Source organism: Ctenopharyngodon idella, chromosome 5 (genome assembly GCF_019924925.1).
Source record: "Ctenopharyngodon idella isolate HZGC_01 chromosome 5, HZGC01, whole genome shotgun sequence".
In the NCBI taxonomy this organism is placed as follows: Eukaryota; Metazoa; Chordata; class Actinopteri; order Cypriniformes; family Xenocyprididae; genus Ctenopharyngodon; species Ctenopharyngodon idella.
Window position 1 is genome coordinate 23,471,884 of NC_067224.1, and position 17,147 is coordinate 23,489,030.

At 37.3% G+C, this 17,147-nt stretch overlaps 1 protein-coding gene across 2 annotated transcripts; it reads left to right on the forward strand.

The window, feature by feature from the left end:
* The first annotated feature begins 1,959 nt into the window (after positions 1-1,959).
* cdc42ep2 (CDC42 effector protein (Rho GTPase binding) 2) lies at positions 1,960-15,758 on the forward strand. 2 transcript variants are annotated; one of them, XM_051893033.1, is made up of 3 exons: positions 1,960-6,684; positions 6,794-6,920; positions 11,871-15,758. In XM_051893033.1, the coding sequence occupies exon 3, from the start codon at positions 12,127-12,129 to the stop codon at positions 12,880-12,882; it is 756 nt and encodes a 251-aa protein (XP_051748993.1). In that variant the 5' UTR covers positions 1,960-6,684; positions 6,794-6,920; positions 11,871-12,126; the 3' UTR covers positions 12,883-15,758. The 2 variants fall into 2 exon arrangements, with proteins under 2 accessions (XP_051748993.1, XP_051748992.1); XM_051893032.1 differs by having other exon boundaries at positions 1,960-6,920.
* The last annotated feature ends 1,389 nt before the right edge of the window (positions 15,759-17,147 follow it).

Below are 17,147 nucleotides of genomic sequence, written 5' to 3' on the forward strand. Positions count from 1 at the left end.
AATTTTTATCAAGATCATTTTTAGTATAACAATCATTGTATTGTAGTTACAATTACTTGATTCACGTAACCTAAAGTAGCTGTTTCTAAACTAAATTAATTTAGTTTAATTTAATGCTTTGCATTCATTCTAACTTTAAACCCACATGCTAAAACAGTTAGCTTATGGTTGTTTGGGGTGGGGACCATTGTAACAGTTTATTAAAACTGTTGCAACCAGCCCCTTATGATGATTCCAATGAGTCCAGTTATCAATCATATCCTCTATTGAGGCAAAGTCACAAGTTTTTTGTAGCGCGTGGAGGGATTTATCCCATTATAATTTATGCGCATGTCTTCTTATCAGATAAAAACTTTATTCTCCTCAATTGAGCAAGTTTTGTTTTGTGCACATTTTAGAATTTATGCGCATCTTGGTGTCTCCATCCAACGTTTTCTTTGTGTGTGTGTGTGTGTGTGTGTGTGTGTGTGTGTGTGTGTGTGTGTGTGTGTGAAAGATATCCCAAAAATGACAAAAATAGGTGGATGGCAACATGGCTTACAAACATGCACATCAGGGTTTTTTTTTTTTGTGCTAAATTTAAAGTCCTACAAGAAATACAATATAATGTTTTTGTCCCTTTAAATTGTTCACTTTATTGAAGAACAAAGAATAATCCATTTTGATTAAAGTTCTTGCAAACTACCTCTCATGTTTACATCTATCCCCGGCTAGTGTTAACTCACCCCAGTAGGTGGGGTATGTTTTACAACTGAATTTGACATTTAACTCAGATAATCTGTAATTGTGTAGTACATGTCCAAGTGAGTTTTATTTGTAGTATACAAATGTGGCTACCGTGTATCAAAGTTTGAGAGATCCAGCACAAACAACCTCTGAGTTACTGATGCTTAAACAAAAAGTGTTACTTCCATCTCCGGTCTCACCTATGTCAACAACAAAAAATCAGACTTTCAAAAGCTTCTGACAGTCAAAGACATTATTTGGTTATAACTGTGGTTAGTCTTGCCTTTTTAAATATTTTTGATTCCCATACATGTCTAAGCACAAAGCAGACCTCTTTCTCTGTCTGCTCGCCCAGCTAAGTCACTGACAGGTCATGAACTTTGACCTTAACCCATCCACATATATGAAGTTTACCATCTTAACAAGAATCAGCTTGCCTCAAATGCAAATTTCTCCTCCTCCTCCCTCCTGTTCCTCCGCTAGACACAACAGTTTCTGACTTTCAGATTCTTGTGCTTTTAGAGCTGACTTGGATGTTATGTTCTGCAATAATGAACTGAAATAATTATGATAATGCACTATAACAAATGATAGAATGAGAATGAGATATGTTCATTATCTTGACCACTTCTGCTTCATGCAGAGAACAAGTTGTTCTGAATCTGGCCTTGAAACACAACCAGAAAGCTTTCAACTGCCTACAGACTTCCAACTGCTAACAAAGCCAGCAGGAAATACCCGTGTAGGACTCTCGGTCCCTTTGTACTCTGTTACTTGCCCCACGTTCAGATGCTCACTTTTAAAAACAAATACCCGCTTTTAATTTGTAATATACAGACTAATGGTCCTTCCTCCTCCTGTGCTTATTATGTTTTAAAATTTCAGGCCTGATGAGTGCCATTTATCAAGTCTATCAAGTGTTCAGAATCGCTTGGCAACGCAGCACCAGTATGTTAAGACCGATTTAAAAGCGCGACGGCGGCCTCACCTCCAGCCATCCCGGGCCCCCGCTTTGTGTTCAATCACAATGGCGCGTTACCCAGCGACCGTTAAAACCGCCTGAGCACAGCGCGAGGGGCTGGACCCTCACTAAATTGTCACCAACGCCTCAAACTGTTGCCAAATTGTCTTTGAGCCCCCAACGGACTGATATAAGATCTAAAGAACATTACTGAACCACAGAATCTGACATTGGATATCAGCAGTTCTTATTGTAAGTAAATTCTTATATATAATGGTTTTACGTATTATTAACTGCCTGTAACGTATTGTTTTTTTTTGTTTTGTTTTTTTTTTTGGTTAAACTTAGTCACTGTTCTGTGGCGTTTTTGTTGCGTGTAGTCCTACTATGGGCTTGTTCTAGAATTTGAGTCAAACAAAACGGCGTTTTTTCTATGTAGATCTCCTCGATTATTCAGGTTGACATAACTGTTAAGTTGATCTGATAACTGTTTGCGCAATAGTTTCGAGGAAAGGCGTGAATGTTCAGGATACTTATCATGGTTGTGAGAAATTCTCGATAACATTCACAGAGTGGAAATTCTCTTGTCATTCGCGGTTTCAGTGCAGATAAACCAATGCGCATATTTCATTTTATAGTTGTTGAGTGAATTGCGGATGTCTGCGTGTTCGAGGGAAGAGAATGTAGAGTCAGCATACTGCAGTGCGCGTGACCGAGAACGCTCAGCTCCACAGGGAAAAGCTTGCATGAGTTTGATCATTAGCGTAATCGAGTTACATATGAGTTTTCAAAGAGTAAGAAGGAATGACCTGGAAAAACATACACGGGCGAGTGGTAAAAATTGATTAAAATGGTATTGATGCATATTTATGTATGCATGTATGTGTATTTATCAGACATTTATGTGATCTCAACATTTAAGTCGTTTTCTCAAGATATCAATGTAAAAGTTTTTATTATTTTTTTATCAAGTATCAGAAGCCAGTTCTACATGTAACAGGCCTATCTACTGCTGCATTGTTGAGCATGTTTGCTTTTACTTAGGGATTCAAAAATAGATGACTGTCACTGATAGTTCATTTCCAAATCCGTGTCAGACACTTTGAAAAGGTGGCAACAAATTTATCGTGACATGTAAACACAGTCAATTTCAGTGCCAGCCAACTCATGGGACTGGGACATCTGCATGGTTGAATGAAGTTTAACAGAAGCCAATTAAATGGTTTGTGGCTAACCACAGAATTTGTGAGTGATGTGCAGAGTTTTTTTTCTTTTTCTTGAGAATATTATAGTAATTGTAAGTCATGGGAAAGCAAGACAGAAAAAATAATGCATGTGAGGGTTTCTATACACGTGAACCGAAGACTGTTCAACTCATTCTACCTTTTGACTGCTGAATTTGCAAATAACTCTGTTTGCTTCAGGGAGGTAGATATTATGCATTCTAGTAAAATTAGACAATTAGACCCACTACCAATACCCTACAATCCTGAGGTATGCTTTCACTCACTGAAAGCATCTTGCATCTTGTGTTTCTGCTGTGTGTGTGTGTTTCTATAAGTTTGTGTTCAAGAATCAGGTCTGCTCTATAAAATGCACATCACATCTGGAGTGGATTTGGCAAACAAAGAAAGATGGATAATAGTTGGCCCCGCTTCCCTATCAAAGCTACACACACGCACACATACATACACAGCATTATGACCCCGGATTGTTCTGCAGGCGGATATGTAATGCTGAGGGCATGTGGTTCATAAGATCAGATAAGGTCATGAGGGCAGGTAAGCAGATAGACAAAGCAAGAAAAATATGTGAAGCGAAGAGTTTGGAACAGTGAATCTATATCAGACTGGGATAAAGTGACCAAATGAAAGATGATTTAGCTTCACTCTGGTATCCATATGTTGAACAGAACCATCCAATGATGCTGTAATTAGTATTGAATGAAAAAAGAAAGAAGAGAAAAATGAGAGAGACAGTTTTAGAATGTTAAATCAAGCCTTTGAATGTGTTCATGAAAATAAAAAAACATCTAAATGTGAGAACTGGCAGAATCCAAACATTAACATTTCAAAGTCTGATTATCAGTATTATCAGAGAGATAAACAGAATTTTTACTATAACCATCATGTTTAATTGTAAGAATAACAGCTATTACAAATGGAAGTTAGAACATAAGGTTATGGTGAAGACTTGCATTTAGTTGGTCTGGAGTCTCTGGACCCACATTGTGGATTGGAGAAATTCCCCCATGTAAAGCAACAATGGAACACAGAGAGCTGTGAAATAAAAATGGGGAGATAAGGAAGATGAGAAGAGATTGCAAGTGGGTAGATGGTGTGTTTCATAAAGCCTGTCTGTTTTAAGTACATGAGAGTGTCCTAACCTCAGAAACTCTAAACTAGGGTTGGAGATTGAACAGTTTTTGTCCAATATGTAATATTAGAAGAAGGGCATATCATAGATATAGAATATACTTAGTTGTCTTTTGTCGCTACAATCTGCATGACGTAAATTTCCTTTGGATATCCTGTCATTGTCACTGCATGATGAACTTTGGAGCACATTAAGACCAGTAGGAATATTAAAACTTATACATTGTTAAAGACAAGTCAATTATAAGCTATTAAAAGGATGCAATATGCAAGAACAGTATTAACAGCACTTAAAAATAAAGGTTCTTTGTTTGCGTCTATGGTTCCTTGAAGAACCGCCAACATCCATGGAACCTTTTTTCATTCCACAAAAGGTTCTCTATAGTAGAAAAGGGGTCTTTAGATTATTAAAATGTTCTTCACACTAAGAAAAAAGGGGTTCTTTTAAAAGCTGTTCACTAAAATTTTCCTTTGGGGAACCCACAGTTCTTCTATGGCAGCAACGTCGGTAATGGAGAGCCGCTGTCCACAGCCCACTTTCACTTCAGATTGATAGTAGACCTTCTCAGAGTGTCTCTCACCGAATATCAGGACTGTCTGATGTATAATTCCAGAATAAAAGCCCTCCAAAAACCCATATAAAAGCTGTTTTGTAAAAAAAAAAAAAAAAAAAAAAAAAAAAATGTCCTGTTTCTATCTGAATTTCAAATAGACAAAACTGATTTTGAGATTTTGGAGGGCTTTTATTTTTTAATACAACATCAGACAGTCCTGACATTGGGTGAATGACACTCTGAGAATGTGTACTAACAGTCTGAAGTGAAACTGGTTTGTGGAAACAGGGAGTTTCCTTTTACAGCTATGTGAATTTACAGATAGAACAGGTTAACAAAATATAATAGTCTTTCGTAAACTAATATAAGTTTAAGAAAGACTATTATATTTTGTTACTCCACATCAGACAGTTTTGATATTATTTTGAAATTCTACATTTAATATTGCTCAACATTTAAAGTCTTTTCATGTTATCAGGCCTTATATTTTTTAATATTTGTATTATTTTATATCTATATGTCATGTATTTTTTAATTTACTTATTCATTAGTGACAAACAAACTGTCTGAATAAATGAATGCAAAATATCAGCAGAAGTTTATTTTGAAATGAGTTTTTACACACTATTACAGTAATGCCCAAAACAACGTGGGGGCTAGAATGATCGTGTTTTTCAAAGTGGAGCCTGGCCTGAACACAGTCCAAAAGCAGCCAGACAAGCAGGCCAATCATTGTCAATCATTTATTGTGCATGCTTAAAGGGATTGCTTAAATCACAAAAGTATTGCCTTCTTTTTTGAAAAGTTGAATATGTATGTAACAAAGTTCAAGTTCAGGGATGGAGGAGGTGGGAACCAACAAATGTTAACGTAAAACCGGTGTGCCTCGCTCCGTTCACATGGCTCTCAGCCCTGCCCTGCTTCTCGCCACAATACTTCTAAATGTAATATCTAAATATCTGGAGCTTCCACAGTGTAAACAACAGACTTCTCTCTAATGATGTATGCAGGACTTCTTCAGTCATTTAGTCTGCTTAAACCCCGGCCGAGCAAGTCCACTTTTATCTTCCTCCACTTTTGAGTGCAACGACCACATCCCAATATCCAATTAAAAACCAACGGATAAGACCAAGTCCCCGCCCTACACTCTTAAATATGAAGCTTCCTAAAAGCAAAGCCATAGAAGAACCATTTTGGGTTCCCCAAAGAACCTTTCAGTGAACAGTTCTTAAAAGAATTTTTTTTTTCTTAGTTTGAAGAACATTTTAATAATCTGAAGAACCTTTATCACTGTAAAGAACCTTTTGTGCATGGGAAAGGTTTCGTGGATATTAGGCTAAAGGTTCTTCGTGGAACCACAGATGCAAATAAAGAACCTTTGTTTTTTTTCTTTTTCAATAATCTGTTACACTCGGATGTTGGCCTACGTCACAATACGGAAGAAAAAGATCTGCAGTAGTTCTCATCACAACTTTAACTTCAAATTAATTTCCTGAACTTGAACTGATTCGAAATGAATTTTTTAAAAATTCATATTATTCATATTTTTAACTATAAGGAAAGTCTGTCAAAAAGACAAAAACCTTGTATGAAAGTTTTTAAAAAAAAATTTTTTTTTTTGAAGGTTTATAGGATAAAACAATGATGAGAGTTGGAGTACGTTTATTGACAAAAAGAAAATGTTTTTAGTTATTTTATATTTTTATGTGAGGAAATGCAGCTCTGTTTCTATCTTTTGAAGATGTGCTTTTGTGCGATGAGTTGGCTATAAGAGATTAGAGGTTTAGAGATGGAGACAGATGTTTTGATATGGTTTAGAGGAGTGTGGAGGGTGTGATAACTTCAAATCATGAGTCATCGCAACGTGTGCTTACCTCGGCGTGCGTGTGCGTGATGCGCTGCAGACTCACTCCGCTGTCCTGCTGGAATCTTCAGCAAACACGGAAGAAGCGGAACAACACAGCGGTGAATGCCAAATAATGGTCTGGATAACACAATTGTAGATATCAACAGCGATCCAGATCCATTGAGTCCAGTCCTGTGCGCTCTGCTTCAGCAGTGATGTGAGGTGGGCTTACAGCGCTCTATAGCGCGGCTCTATTTCTACTGGATCAGCAAATACTCTCTGTATAGGTATGCGGTATCAAGTGTAAGGGTTATTTTTGTACGTCTGTCAGTTCTGCAGGTTTTCGCGCTGGAAGAAGTATATATGACCGAGCAGAAGTGGTATTGATTAATTTTGACCTGAAAGACCTGCGCATAGATGCGTTTTGGAAAGGAGTTGATCACACGGGAATCTCAACGGTAAGCAAAATATAGTATTTGCATGTGGAGTTAAAAAATGGCAAGACTATTGAACACAAAATGTGAAGTAATCATATGGGAGCGTTTTTACGGGGAAGTTACGCATAGTTGCCTATTTCAGTGTTTTGTAGTATAAATTATCATTTTAGAACACGATGACATGTTCGATAAATTCTCTCGAACATTTAGGAAAATGCCTATTGTGTCCGCCAGTGCTAAATGTAATGTGGGGTGTCGCTCTGAATGCCAAAGGCGCGCGGGGTGGTGCGCGCACACTGCCATGATGACATTGGGCTGCTGCCATGTGATATGTACGGAGTTAGATTTTTCTGTTACATGACTCTTCTTCAATAACAAAAATATCGTCTACTTTTTTAAAAAGTTGAATATCAACTAAATGTGATCTGTAAACGGGTGCAATGACTTTAAAAAGTGCCCGGAGTAGATTGTATAGTTTTGGAGAGTGAGTACGCGCACATAACAGCTTTGAACAGAGGTAATGACAGGCAGACCACTGCCTCCACAACAGAGCTGCCTTTTAAATTCAGTTTTTGAAATTATATTGATTTTAAATTCGAGATTGCAAACAGAATTGTCTGGATTAATAGGCTTTACAATCAGATAGGTAGATAGGAACATAAAACATTTTGTTTGGAATTGGGGTACATTTATTTATTTATTTTAAAAAAGGTTCATGTTTGTTTCTTTTGTGAAAATTTTTGGTTTTAGTTATTTCATATTTTTCTGTGAGGAAAGGGTAGGGAAACGTACTGTAAAAGAAGTGTAACATGATCACATGTGCCTCGTAAGCTAATCATATACAGATATACTGTAATGACCCTGACCGTACTGAATCCCTTTCAGAGTTTTGTACTGTTTGAGGATCCCATAGAAGTAAATGTGTAGTTCCATAAAACGAATCACACCTGTTAAAATTATTCACGAGTTCACTTATAAAGCAGCTATTTTTGGATATTATATTCAAATTATAGCTCATTCCAAATGAATATGCCATTCCACATGTGTTTATGACAATTAGCAGACAGGAAGTCAATTTATTATATGACGAGCTGTTTCCAAACAAGAGCAGTGTATTCAGTTTATTCTCCTCCACTGACTTCCATTCGAACAGAACAGCTTCTGCATTACACATTTTTAAGATGGTCTTAAAGGGCCCCTGGGGGAGGTGCTCTGGGGGCCCATCTCAATGGCTGAGCTGTGTTCGCTCAGTCTGTATACCATCAATTACTTTCTTAATTGTTTATTTGTTGGTGAGCGTTGTCAGATAGTCTTTTGGGCTGTTATGTTCTAATTTTTACAGATGTTTGTCTAATAATATTTTAGACAGAATATTTGTATGTGATTGTCCTGATAATGTTTTACCTAGTCAAATCTGTTGTAAATGAAATTTTATAGGTTTACCTCACTGCCATTTACTGCAATTGGTTTTGTAAATGTTTATATAATTGGAGCCAGATTTTAATTGGAGTGTAAATTTTTTTTAATGGATTCTTTTTTTTTTACACCAAGGTTGATTAAGTTACTTCAGTGTTTCTGTTTGATAATAAAAATGTGGGAGACCTGGACCGTTTTTCAAAGATCATGGCGTTCATGTTTTGATAGTTTACTGTCAGGTCAGACAATAACTCTCTCTGTTAAAAAAAGGCAAAAGCGGCTGTGTTTTTGTGTCAGTGTGTTCTCTGCATTGTCTAACAAACAGAGCGGTCTGTTGAAGGGCTTGTCTGAGCACAGCGCCCCTTTTACGCTTTCTAGTAACATTGTTCACTTCTGCTCTGAAACTAAAAAATAACCTCAGGCCTTCAGAGGAGTGGCATAGTTTATTTCCACATTGTAAAATGTCTTTTTTATTAACATGACTTTAACTAATATTTTAGTTAAATGATGGTACACATCATATTCTCCAGACTCAGAGTTTTACTGAATTGTTTAATATCTGTGATTGGACTATTATAAACACAGAGATATCGGAATACCATAAAACAAAAAAAAAACAAAAAAACATTTGCACTTCCTGACACTTCTCTGCGAGTCTGAACAGGACTCGCCTGATTCCTTCTCTGGAAAAACTGTTATACAGTTGTGGTTTGATTAGAGCCTTTCTGAGATCCAGAGTTGTTATCCAAAGAGCAGTCTTGCTAATGTTGATTAATGCAGTATTCACTCAAATGTTATATTATAAAGGTGATGCTTCTGATAGATCTTATGCTGATTTGTAGTTTAACATTAATTTCACCTAGTTTATGTAATTAAATTAATTGCTTGTGTGTTTTAAGTGCTGGTTGGTCTGGTTGTCTCATTCTAATTTTAAACTTATTTAATTCTTATTTATACTTTTACCTATATATGTCTTATTTATACCTAATATGCAAATAAATAACTTGTAAATGGTCTAAAAAGTTACTTGGAGTTTGTAATGAAACAAAATACGCAGGTTGCAATGCAATCTAATGAATCACTTCATCTGTTGGTTCAGTCAGGGCTAGAACTGATGTGCTAATTGCTCTCTGACTGTTTATCTATGGTTCATCATTATCTTGCTCAGTTTAGTGTGTGCACACACATGTGCATGTTTGTCATGCGCACTCAACATTCACATGCTTCCATTTGTGTCTTTCATGTGCATATGTGTAAAAATAACCTGAACAATGAATAGCTGATGCCAACTTTTACTGTTTGAAAAAGAAAATAGACATTTTTCTAGTTACAGGGAATCTCATGAAAAAGACAGGCCTACACCTCTTGGTTTCCAAGTTCCCCTTGTTGTATAGCACATTTTGAACAGAAAGGTGTAAATAAAAGATAGAATTTTGTCTTTATACCTGTATATTTTTTATATGTTAGGTGACATAATGCTTTATAGAAATTACTTGTTAAAATAAAAGTTTCCCAAATATGATAATTCTGCCATCATTTACTCTCTCATGTCATTCCAAACCTGTGTGAAGATATTTTGAAGAACATTTGGAACCAAAAAATATTGGTTAGCACTGACTTTGCATTGTATGTAAAAAAAAAAAAAAAAAACACTGAGACTGAGAAAATATCTTTTTTATGATCTTAAGTCATACAGCATTAAAACAACATGAGATTGAGTAAATGATGACTATTCCTTTAATGATGCAAGTCAATGAATAGAACCAAAGACTATAGAATAACACAAGACGCGTCACTCGCATTGTTTTGAATGGGATAAAGTGCAACGCACAATATGTCGGAATAAGTCCCGCCTTCTAAATAAGAGCCAATCGCCGATTGGTAAAGTCATCGCGTCACTGCAGCGGCTGTTAGAAGCAGTAGAAACAGTCAGACGCGTGCCTCCGAGATGAGACACAAGAGACACGCACTTAGGACTGTGCATGCGCATCAGCTTGATCCAACCATACCATTTTTTTGTAATGATTCAAGTGTTTAGAAACAAAATGTATGAGTTGTTGTCAGATTTCATTGGTGCTTTCAAATATGAAATTTAATGGAAAGCTTGGCAAACAGCTTTGGAGAATTTGATGTTTCCCCATTCAAAGAGATAGGAGCTGCACTTGCATACCCGAGAGGTGTTTCAAAGATGACCGCCAAGTGAAATGACTTGTCTTAAAGGGACTTTGATAGAACTTAACGACATGATAAACCTGTCATAAAGACATCTTTTTTTAATGAACTCTCCAAGTTTCCTATATTTTTTATAACTAAATTTTATGCTTCGCTACATTTGTCTGAAGGAGCGATCTGAAAATGTCAATCGTTACCATGATTTTGTATAAAAATAGTGATTTATTACCATTTAAAAACATTATTTGTATAATAGAATGTTTACAAAAATGTACTTTACAAATCACATGATCAAACTGGATTAGGCACATGTTTGAATGGCCCACGTACAGTACTTTGTTGATTAAATCTGTTAGGCAAGAAACACAACACTCAATTGACGTATCTAGGATCAGTATTATTTGAGGGAAATGATGTGTAAACACACACTGTAGTTTATTCCCTGGAACTTTTCAGAGCCTCTCTGACTTTAGCTGGGTCACTTATGCAACAGCGAGATGGCTTTTCCCACACTTGAGATGGAAATACTGGCCTTTGTTTTTAGTCTGAGTGTGCGCCGGTTAAGCTAACCGTGATAAAAGTCAAGGTTGAAGGAAATACACACACACACACACCAGGATATAGTTAACTGATTCAACTCCAGAAGTATTATTTAATGCGAAAGGTATGCGTTACGAGTCATGCTCTGGAGCCCCTGATGTATTGTCACACACATACAGGTCTTACGGTCTGTTAAACCTTTCAGCACACAAACAAACACACTAACACATGCACTCAAATGTTCCCATTACACCGCTGCTGTACCTTTTATAAGTTTTGACAGTTGAGTCCACTATCAGCAGACACATGGAGACATGATATAGTTCTATGTGTGCAAGTCAAATATGCCAATACTAACAACCCATGATTATTTGCTCTGACTCTTTTCCAAATTATAGTTTGTTTATCATCTCTCACTTCTTATTAAATTTTGTAACATTTTTTCTGTTGTCTTCCCCTCTTTACGTAAATCCCACTTTTAACTTTGACCTAAGAACTCATATGTTATATAAGATGTGCTGCTCGCTTTGAGTTTGGATGGGTTTCATCTTTTTGTAATGTGATATAGCTGGGTTTTTTTTTTACTTTGAAGGCTGTCTCAGTTCAGTTGTAAATAAAAACAAGCAAACAAAAAGATCAGATTTTGGGGTCCAATTTTTAAATGTTTTCGAAAGAAGTCTTTTATGTATAAAAATGCAGTAAAATCAGTAATATTGTGAAATATGATTACAATTTAAAATAATCTATGATTAAATCAGCGCTACTTTGTGTCAAACTTATTCAGTTAGTATGTACTACAGTGTATGTGCTAAATACTCTTTCTCTTTCTCTCCAAAACTGCAGGCAGACGGGACTGGCAGTGTCTATAAGGATGTCAGAATTGCAAATCTGAATTCTTGGCTTTAAATATGAAGAGACACTCTGAACCAATGAAGAGTTTTTCATGAGAATAAATCAAAAAAGCATCCCGACTCTGTCCAGTTGGATTGATTTTGAATGCTAAGTGCGTTGTGATTTCTTTCTTTACATTTCCTCTCATCCGTTCACCCTGCTGCAAGGTCTGTCTCTCTGTTGTGCTGGAGGACGCAGTGGGTCAGACATGTCTGCCAAGGCTCCCATTTACCTTAAACGACGAAGCCGTAAAGGAAAGAAGGAAAAGCTGCGTGACCTTCTTTCATCTGACATGATCAGCCCTCCGCTGGGAGACTTCAGACACACCATCCACATTGGCAGCGGAGGAGGCGCAGACGATCTTTTCGGTGACCTGTCTTTCCTACAAGGTAAATTTCACCTGTTACCAGGGCAGCAAGGTCATCAAGGGTCATTTCAACTAAGTCGCACAGCGAGTGTAAGCAGTCACCCAGTGCCAGCCAGTGAGAGCTCACCTCTGCTGAAAAACGCCCTGTCGCTTCCTATCATTGGAGGGGTGCAGGCGCTCACACTTCCGGCTGTGACTTCAGCAGCAACGGCGACCGCTGAGGTCCCAACAGCCCCGACCACAACCCAATCGCCCCCAACATCTCCGTCTCTCGCTCCACCTCCCAAACCTCCCAGACTGCACCTGGAAGAGAGGACAGTGTCACGACATGCATCGCTTCCTGCATCTCCAAACCGCTGTCCACTTAATTTGCACACATTTGGGCAGAGTCCAGATACTAAAGAAGATGAGAAATTTGTGAAGGATGGAGATGGGGAGGAAAGGCCATTTCTGTCCAACGCCGGCTCTATGCTTTCCCTCCATCTGGACCTGGGGCCATCCATCCTAGAGGATGTGCTACAGATCATGGACAACCAGAGAACAGGGACATTCAGTGGGCGACTTACACCCAGTGGACGACAAGAGATATATACCTGAAAGTGAACAAAGACGTGAGTCAAAGCTTCATGGTACATAAATGGGCTAATCACATTTTTCTTCATGTATCAAAACATTTTGCCATCTGAGAGAACTCGTTTACCTGCTGTACAATGGCATTTCCTGGAGACTTTGACCTTTTTTTCCTCATTATGCATATAATCTTTGGAAAAGACCTTTGGAAACTACAGGATTTGAACCTGTATCACAATTGAAACTATTTGGATTTCTCTGTATTCAAATGGATTGTTTTAACTCATCTCTATTATTTTTGGACTACAAGCAATACACCAATTCTGGCTTTAGATCTACTCTTAGATGCATTTTGAAATCTGAAAGCATTTTAGCAAGCACATCTCAAAGTACCTGTGTTGAGTGTACAGTATGTACTATTACAGAGCAACATCCTACAGGCCTCCTGGTTTCACTACAGGAAAAGAAAAACTGACATTTTCCTCTTTCAGAGCAGTGATGACATCATCTCCCCCCTCTGTGTTGTTGCAATTTGTGTAATCGGGTAAAAATGCGCAGCTCCTCCCTAACGATCTGGACACACACACGCGCCAGGAGGCCTGTGCGTCTACACCCTGGGATTTTAACGTACTCTTTTTGTTGGGAGTAGTCTTCATTGTTCAGAAGCAGAAACAAAAAGGCTGTTTTTTCAACTGAGCGGGAGTATGAAATGTTTTCCTTTCATGAAATACACCTTTTTTTTTTACTGTGTTTGTTTGTTGGTGAGGTGTCTGCGATCCCTCCGGCTTTGACAGACGATCGCTTTTCCTTTCTCTGACTGAGCGTGAATGATGGGGCCTAAAGAAGGGCTTGTGTTACCTTGGTGTCCCCCATGTAACCCACCCCACACGGGTTAATAATGCTCTATGCTTTCCGTTCCCAGATTTAGACTAGTATTATTTTCTTGTCAGGTTATAAATTAAAACAAATAACTCTTTACTTTTTTCTAACTTACCACAAAGTGCATCAAACTGTCTACAAGAGGTGGGCTTAAAAGAGCAAACACTAACAGGAACACAGTCATTTTGCAATCAGTTTTATATGATGCTACCTTTGCACTTTTTATATGATGCTAACAGCACTAAGAAAACCTGCTGTATTCATTTAAACTCATCAGTTCTCATATTTAAAGGTACAGTATGCAACTTCTGACGCTCTAGCAGTTAATAAACAAAACTGCATGTGGAAGAACATTGTAGCCGGATCTACTCTCTGTTTATGTATATGACGAGTCACACAGGTGCTGGGCTACTCTGCAATGTTTGTCGTCCTGCTTGGTTTGAAATTGTCCAAATATAAACACTTATTATAGGCGTACCATACTCGCTCATTATATAAATTTTGAACATAAAAAGTTATAGTGTACCTTTAAAAAAAATCTATTTGAGATTTGAAACATAATGAACAAAATCAAAAAAAGTTTTGTTCTAAATAGCCATTGTTTCTGACACTGTCTACATGGGACGCGACCGTTGTCATGTCACACCGTAACAGCTAGAAGCTGTCCACACTGGATGCAACAAAGCGACCGTTGCAGATCCATTTATCCTTCGTAGCAGAAGTAGCGCGAGCGCTTGGAGTACATCAGAAATAGAACAGGGCATCAGTTTTCTGTCAGAAATTAGTTGTCACTCAAATTGTGTTGAGTATTAGTGGTTGTTTTTTTAGGACTCTTGGTTCCTTATTTATTTTTGTTACAAGCGGATTGTCTTACAATTTTATCCTTACATTGTGAAATCCATTTCCAAAGCTGAGTCTATTTACAAAATCATAGTTCTGTGCACTTAACTTCATTGCTGACATACATCTGATCTAAAGACCGATCAAATCCACAAACAGATTAAATCCTATGGTGTACCTTTCTATTCGGCCAAGTATTTATTTTTGTAAGCTTAAAGACTAATTTTGTTACATTTATTATTATCATATTGAACAGGGACCTGAATGTTAGACTTAGGATGAATAGATTTTATTACTAGTCATAACTTTTTTTTTTTTTTTTACATTAATAAGCAGTTCTCTTAGCTACTTTACTCCTCAAATGATTTGAAAGAGAGAGTAGAATATGAAAATATCTTCACATTTGTAATTTTTATTTCTTACATCAATGCGTATTATTTTAAGACCACATGTATAACTCATATGCAGTTGTATTTAATTAAGGGTAATCAGGGTTATTGAGGATCTTATGATTTTGCATCACTGAAGCACAATTAAAGCAATAATACAAAAAACAAATAAAAGTACAAGACCATATTAAAGGTCAGACCATTCAACAAGCAATTGGGTAAATATAGCTGGGTAGATGTAAATTTAAATAGGGAGATGCATTGCTAAAAACCACACATGCCTTAAAAAGCATCTCTAAAATACCTGTACTTTTCAACTCCACCACAACAAAGTACTGTGATGATTCATGTTGACTAATATTAATGCTATTTATGACAAATATAGACCTGGATTGTAACTCGGATTTGGACTATTAAGTTCAAAATTGCATAAGTATATGACATTCCTGACAAAGAGTTTTTACCATAAAATATTGCATCATGTTTAGACTGAAGGGGAAACAGCTGCATCTCTATGTTATCTCTATATTATAGCATTGCTGCCTTGTCAATAAAAGTGAATCATTAATAACTTTGGCTACACATCTTAGCTGAGCATCATGTGCCTATAACAGCTGTTCAGATTTGCACCAAAAGACATTTTAGCCCATGTCTTGGTTTTTATTGGGCTTTGTCTGATTCTATACTGGATGTTAAGTGGATGTTTGTTGCTGCTGCTGTACACACTACAATAGACTTGGGATAAGACACAGAAACAGAAACATAATGATCAATAAATGCTGATTTCTGATTCAAGTCTGGCTGGGTTTTTTCCTCCATATAAACACAAAGGCAGTTAAACAATGCATGCTTTATGTGGATTGTATGTAAAACTAGATGTACCGACTTATCCTGTGCTTTTTATTGCAACAGAACTCTTTAGCTAGGACTAGAATTTATTATGGGTGAAAGAATGAGCAGAATTGCAGGTCAGTGCATGAATGACTCTGGTATTATTGCACTTACCTGAGACACTTTTTTCATCTCAAGTCTTAGCACGCTTGCCTCTATTACTTGAATCTGTTTTGAATACAAGCAATGTCTTGAATTTGCGATTTTGAGCCTACCTTGTGGCTGGGAGCCAGCCTTGTGGTTTTGTGTGTGTGTTCCAGGCACATTCAGAGTTTGAGAGTGTGTGTCTGTGTACTCTGCTTATTTGCAGTAGCTCCTCTATTTTCTGCAGGCCCTGGGAATCTTTCCAACTGGCTTTATTAACACAGAGCAGTCCGAGTCCCTGACCTCACGATCACAATACCATGGGAACACCAGCTAGAAAGAGGGGAGCAGTTGGAGAGAGCAGGAGGAAGGGAGTATAAGGAAAAGGGTTGATGGAAGGTGAACGAGGGCCAGGATGAAGGAAAAGAGGGAGTGAAGAATTGCAGAAGAGCATATTTATTTGATATCAGAGAGGAGATCATAGATCACAATCCATGATTCATTTATTTGACAAAACACTTTGTTGCACTTTCATGGATATTATGTTAAAGAAAAAAGGGTCAGATGCAACTTCTCAGACAAAAAGTGATCATCATAACCAGCTAATATGCATTCTGATTGTTAAAAATCTATAAGAACTAATGTTTCACAGCACAGTATTGGGAATAATAAATAATTTCTGTTTTGATTTGTAAAGCCAGTTGCTTCGAGTGATCCATTGTCCCTATCAAATCTATAAATAAAAGAAATAGTTTGCCCAAAAATTTAAATTCTGTCATTATTTCTGACCCTCATGTCATTCCAAATCTGTATGACTTTCTTTGAGCAACACACACACACAAAAAAGATAAATTGGTACAAGGCACATTTCATTGCCTTATCTCCAGGCAATGAAACTCAGTATGGTTCAGTGTTCTTTTGGACCTACTGACTTTCATTGTATAGACAAAAGCAGTTCTTTAACGACATAATGACGAAAAAATGATGACAAAATGTACATTTTTTGTTGATCTGTCCCTTTAATATTAAAATGAAAACCGCTGTTGAAAGCTCTCAAACAAATTCTGTTGAACACCAAAACAAGCTTCTCGGATGCACACCAAAACAATCGCTCTCAGATTGCCTGAATGAGGCGGTCTTGGCCTGATTGAAAACGAAATCTGTGGCGGTTCGGTTGAGGTGAGAGAGCAATCTGACCCAACAGACCAA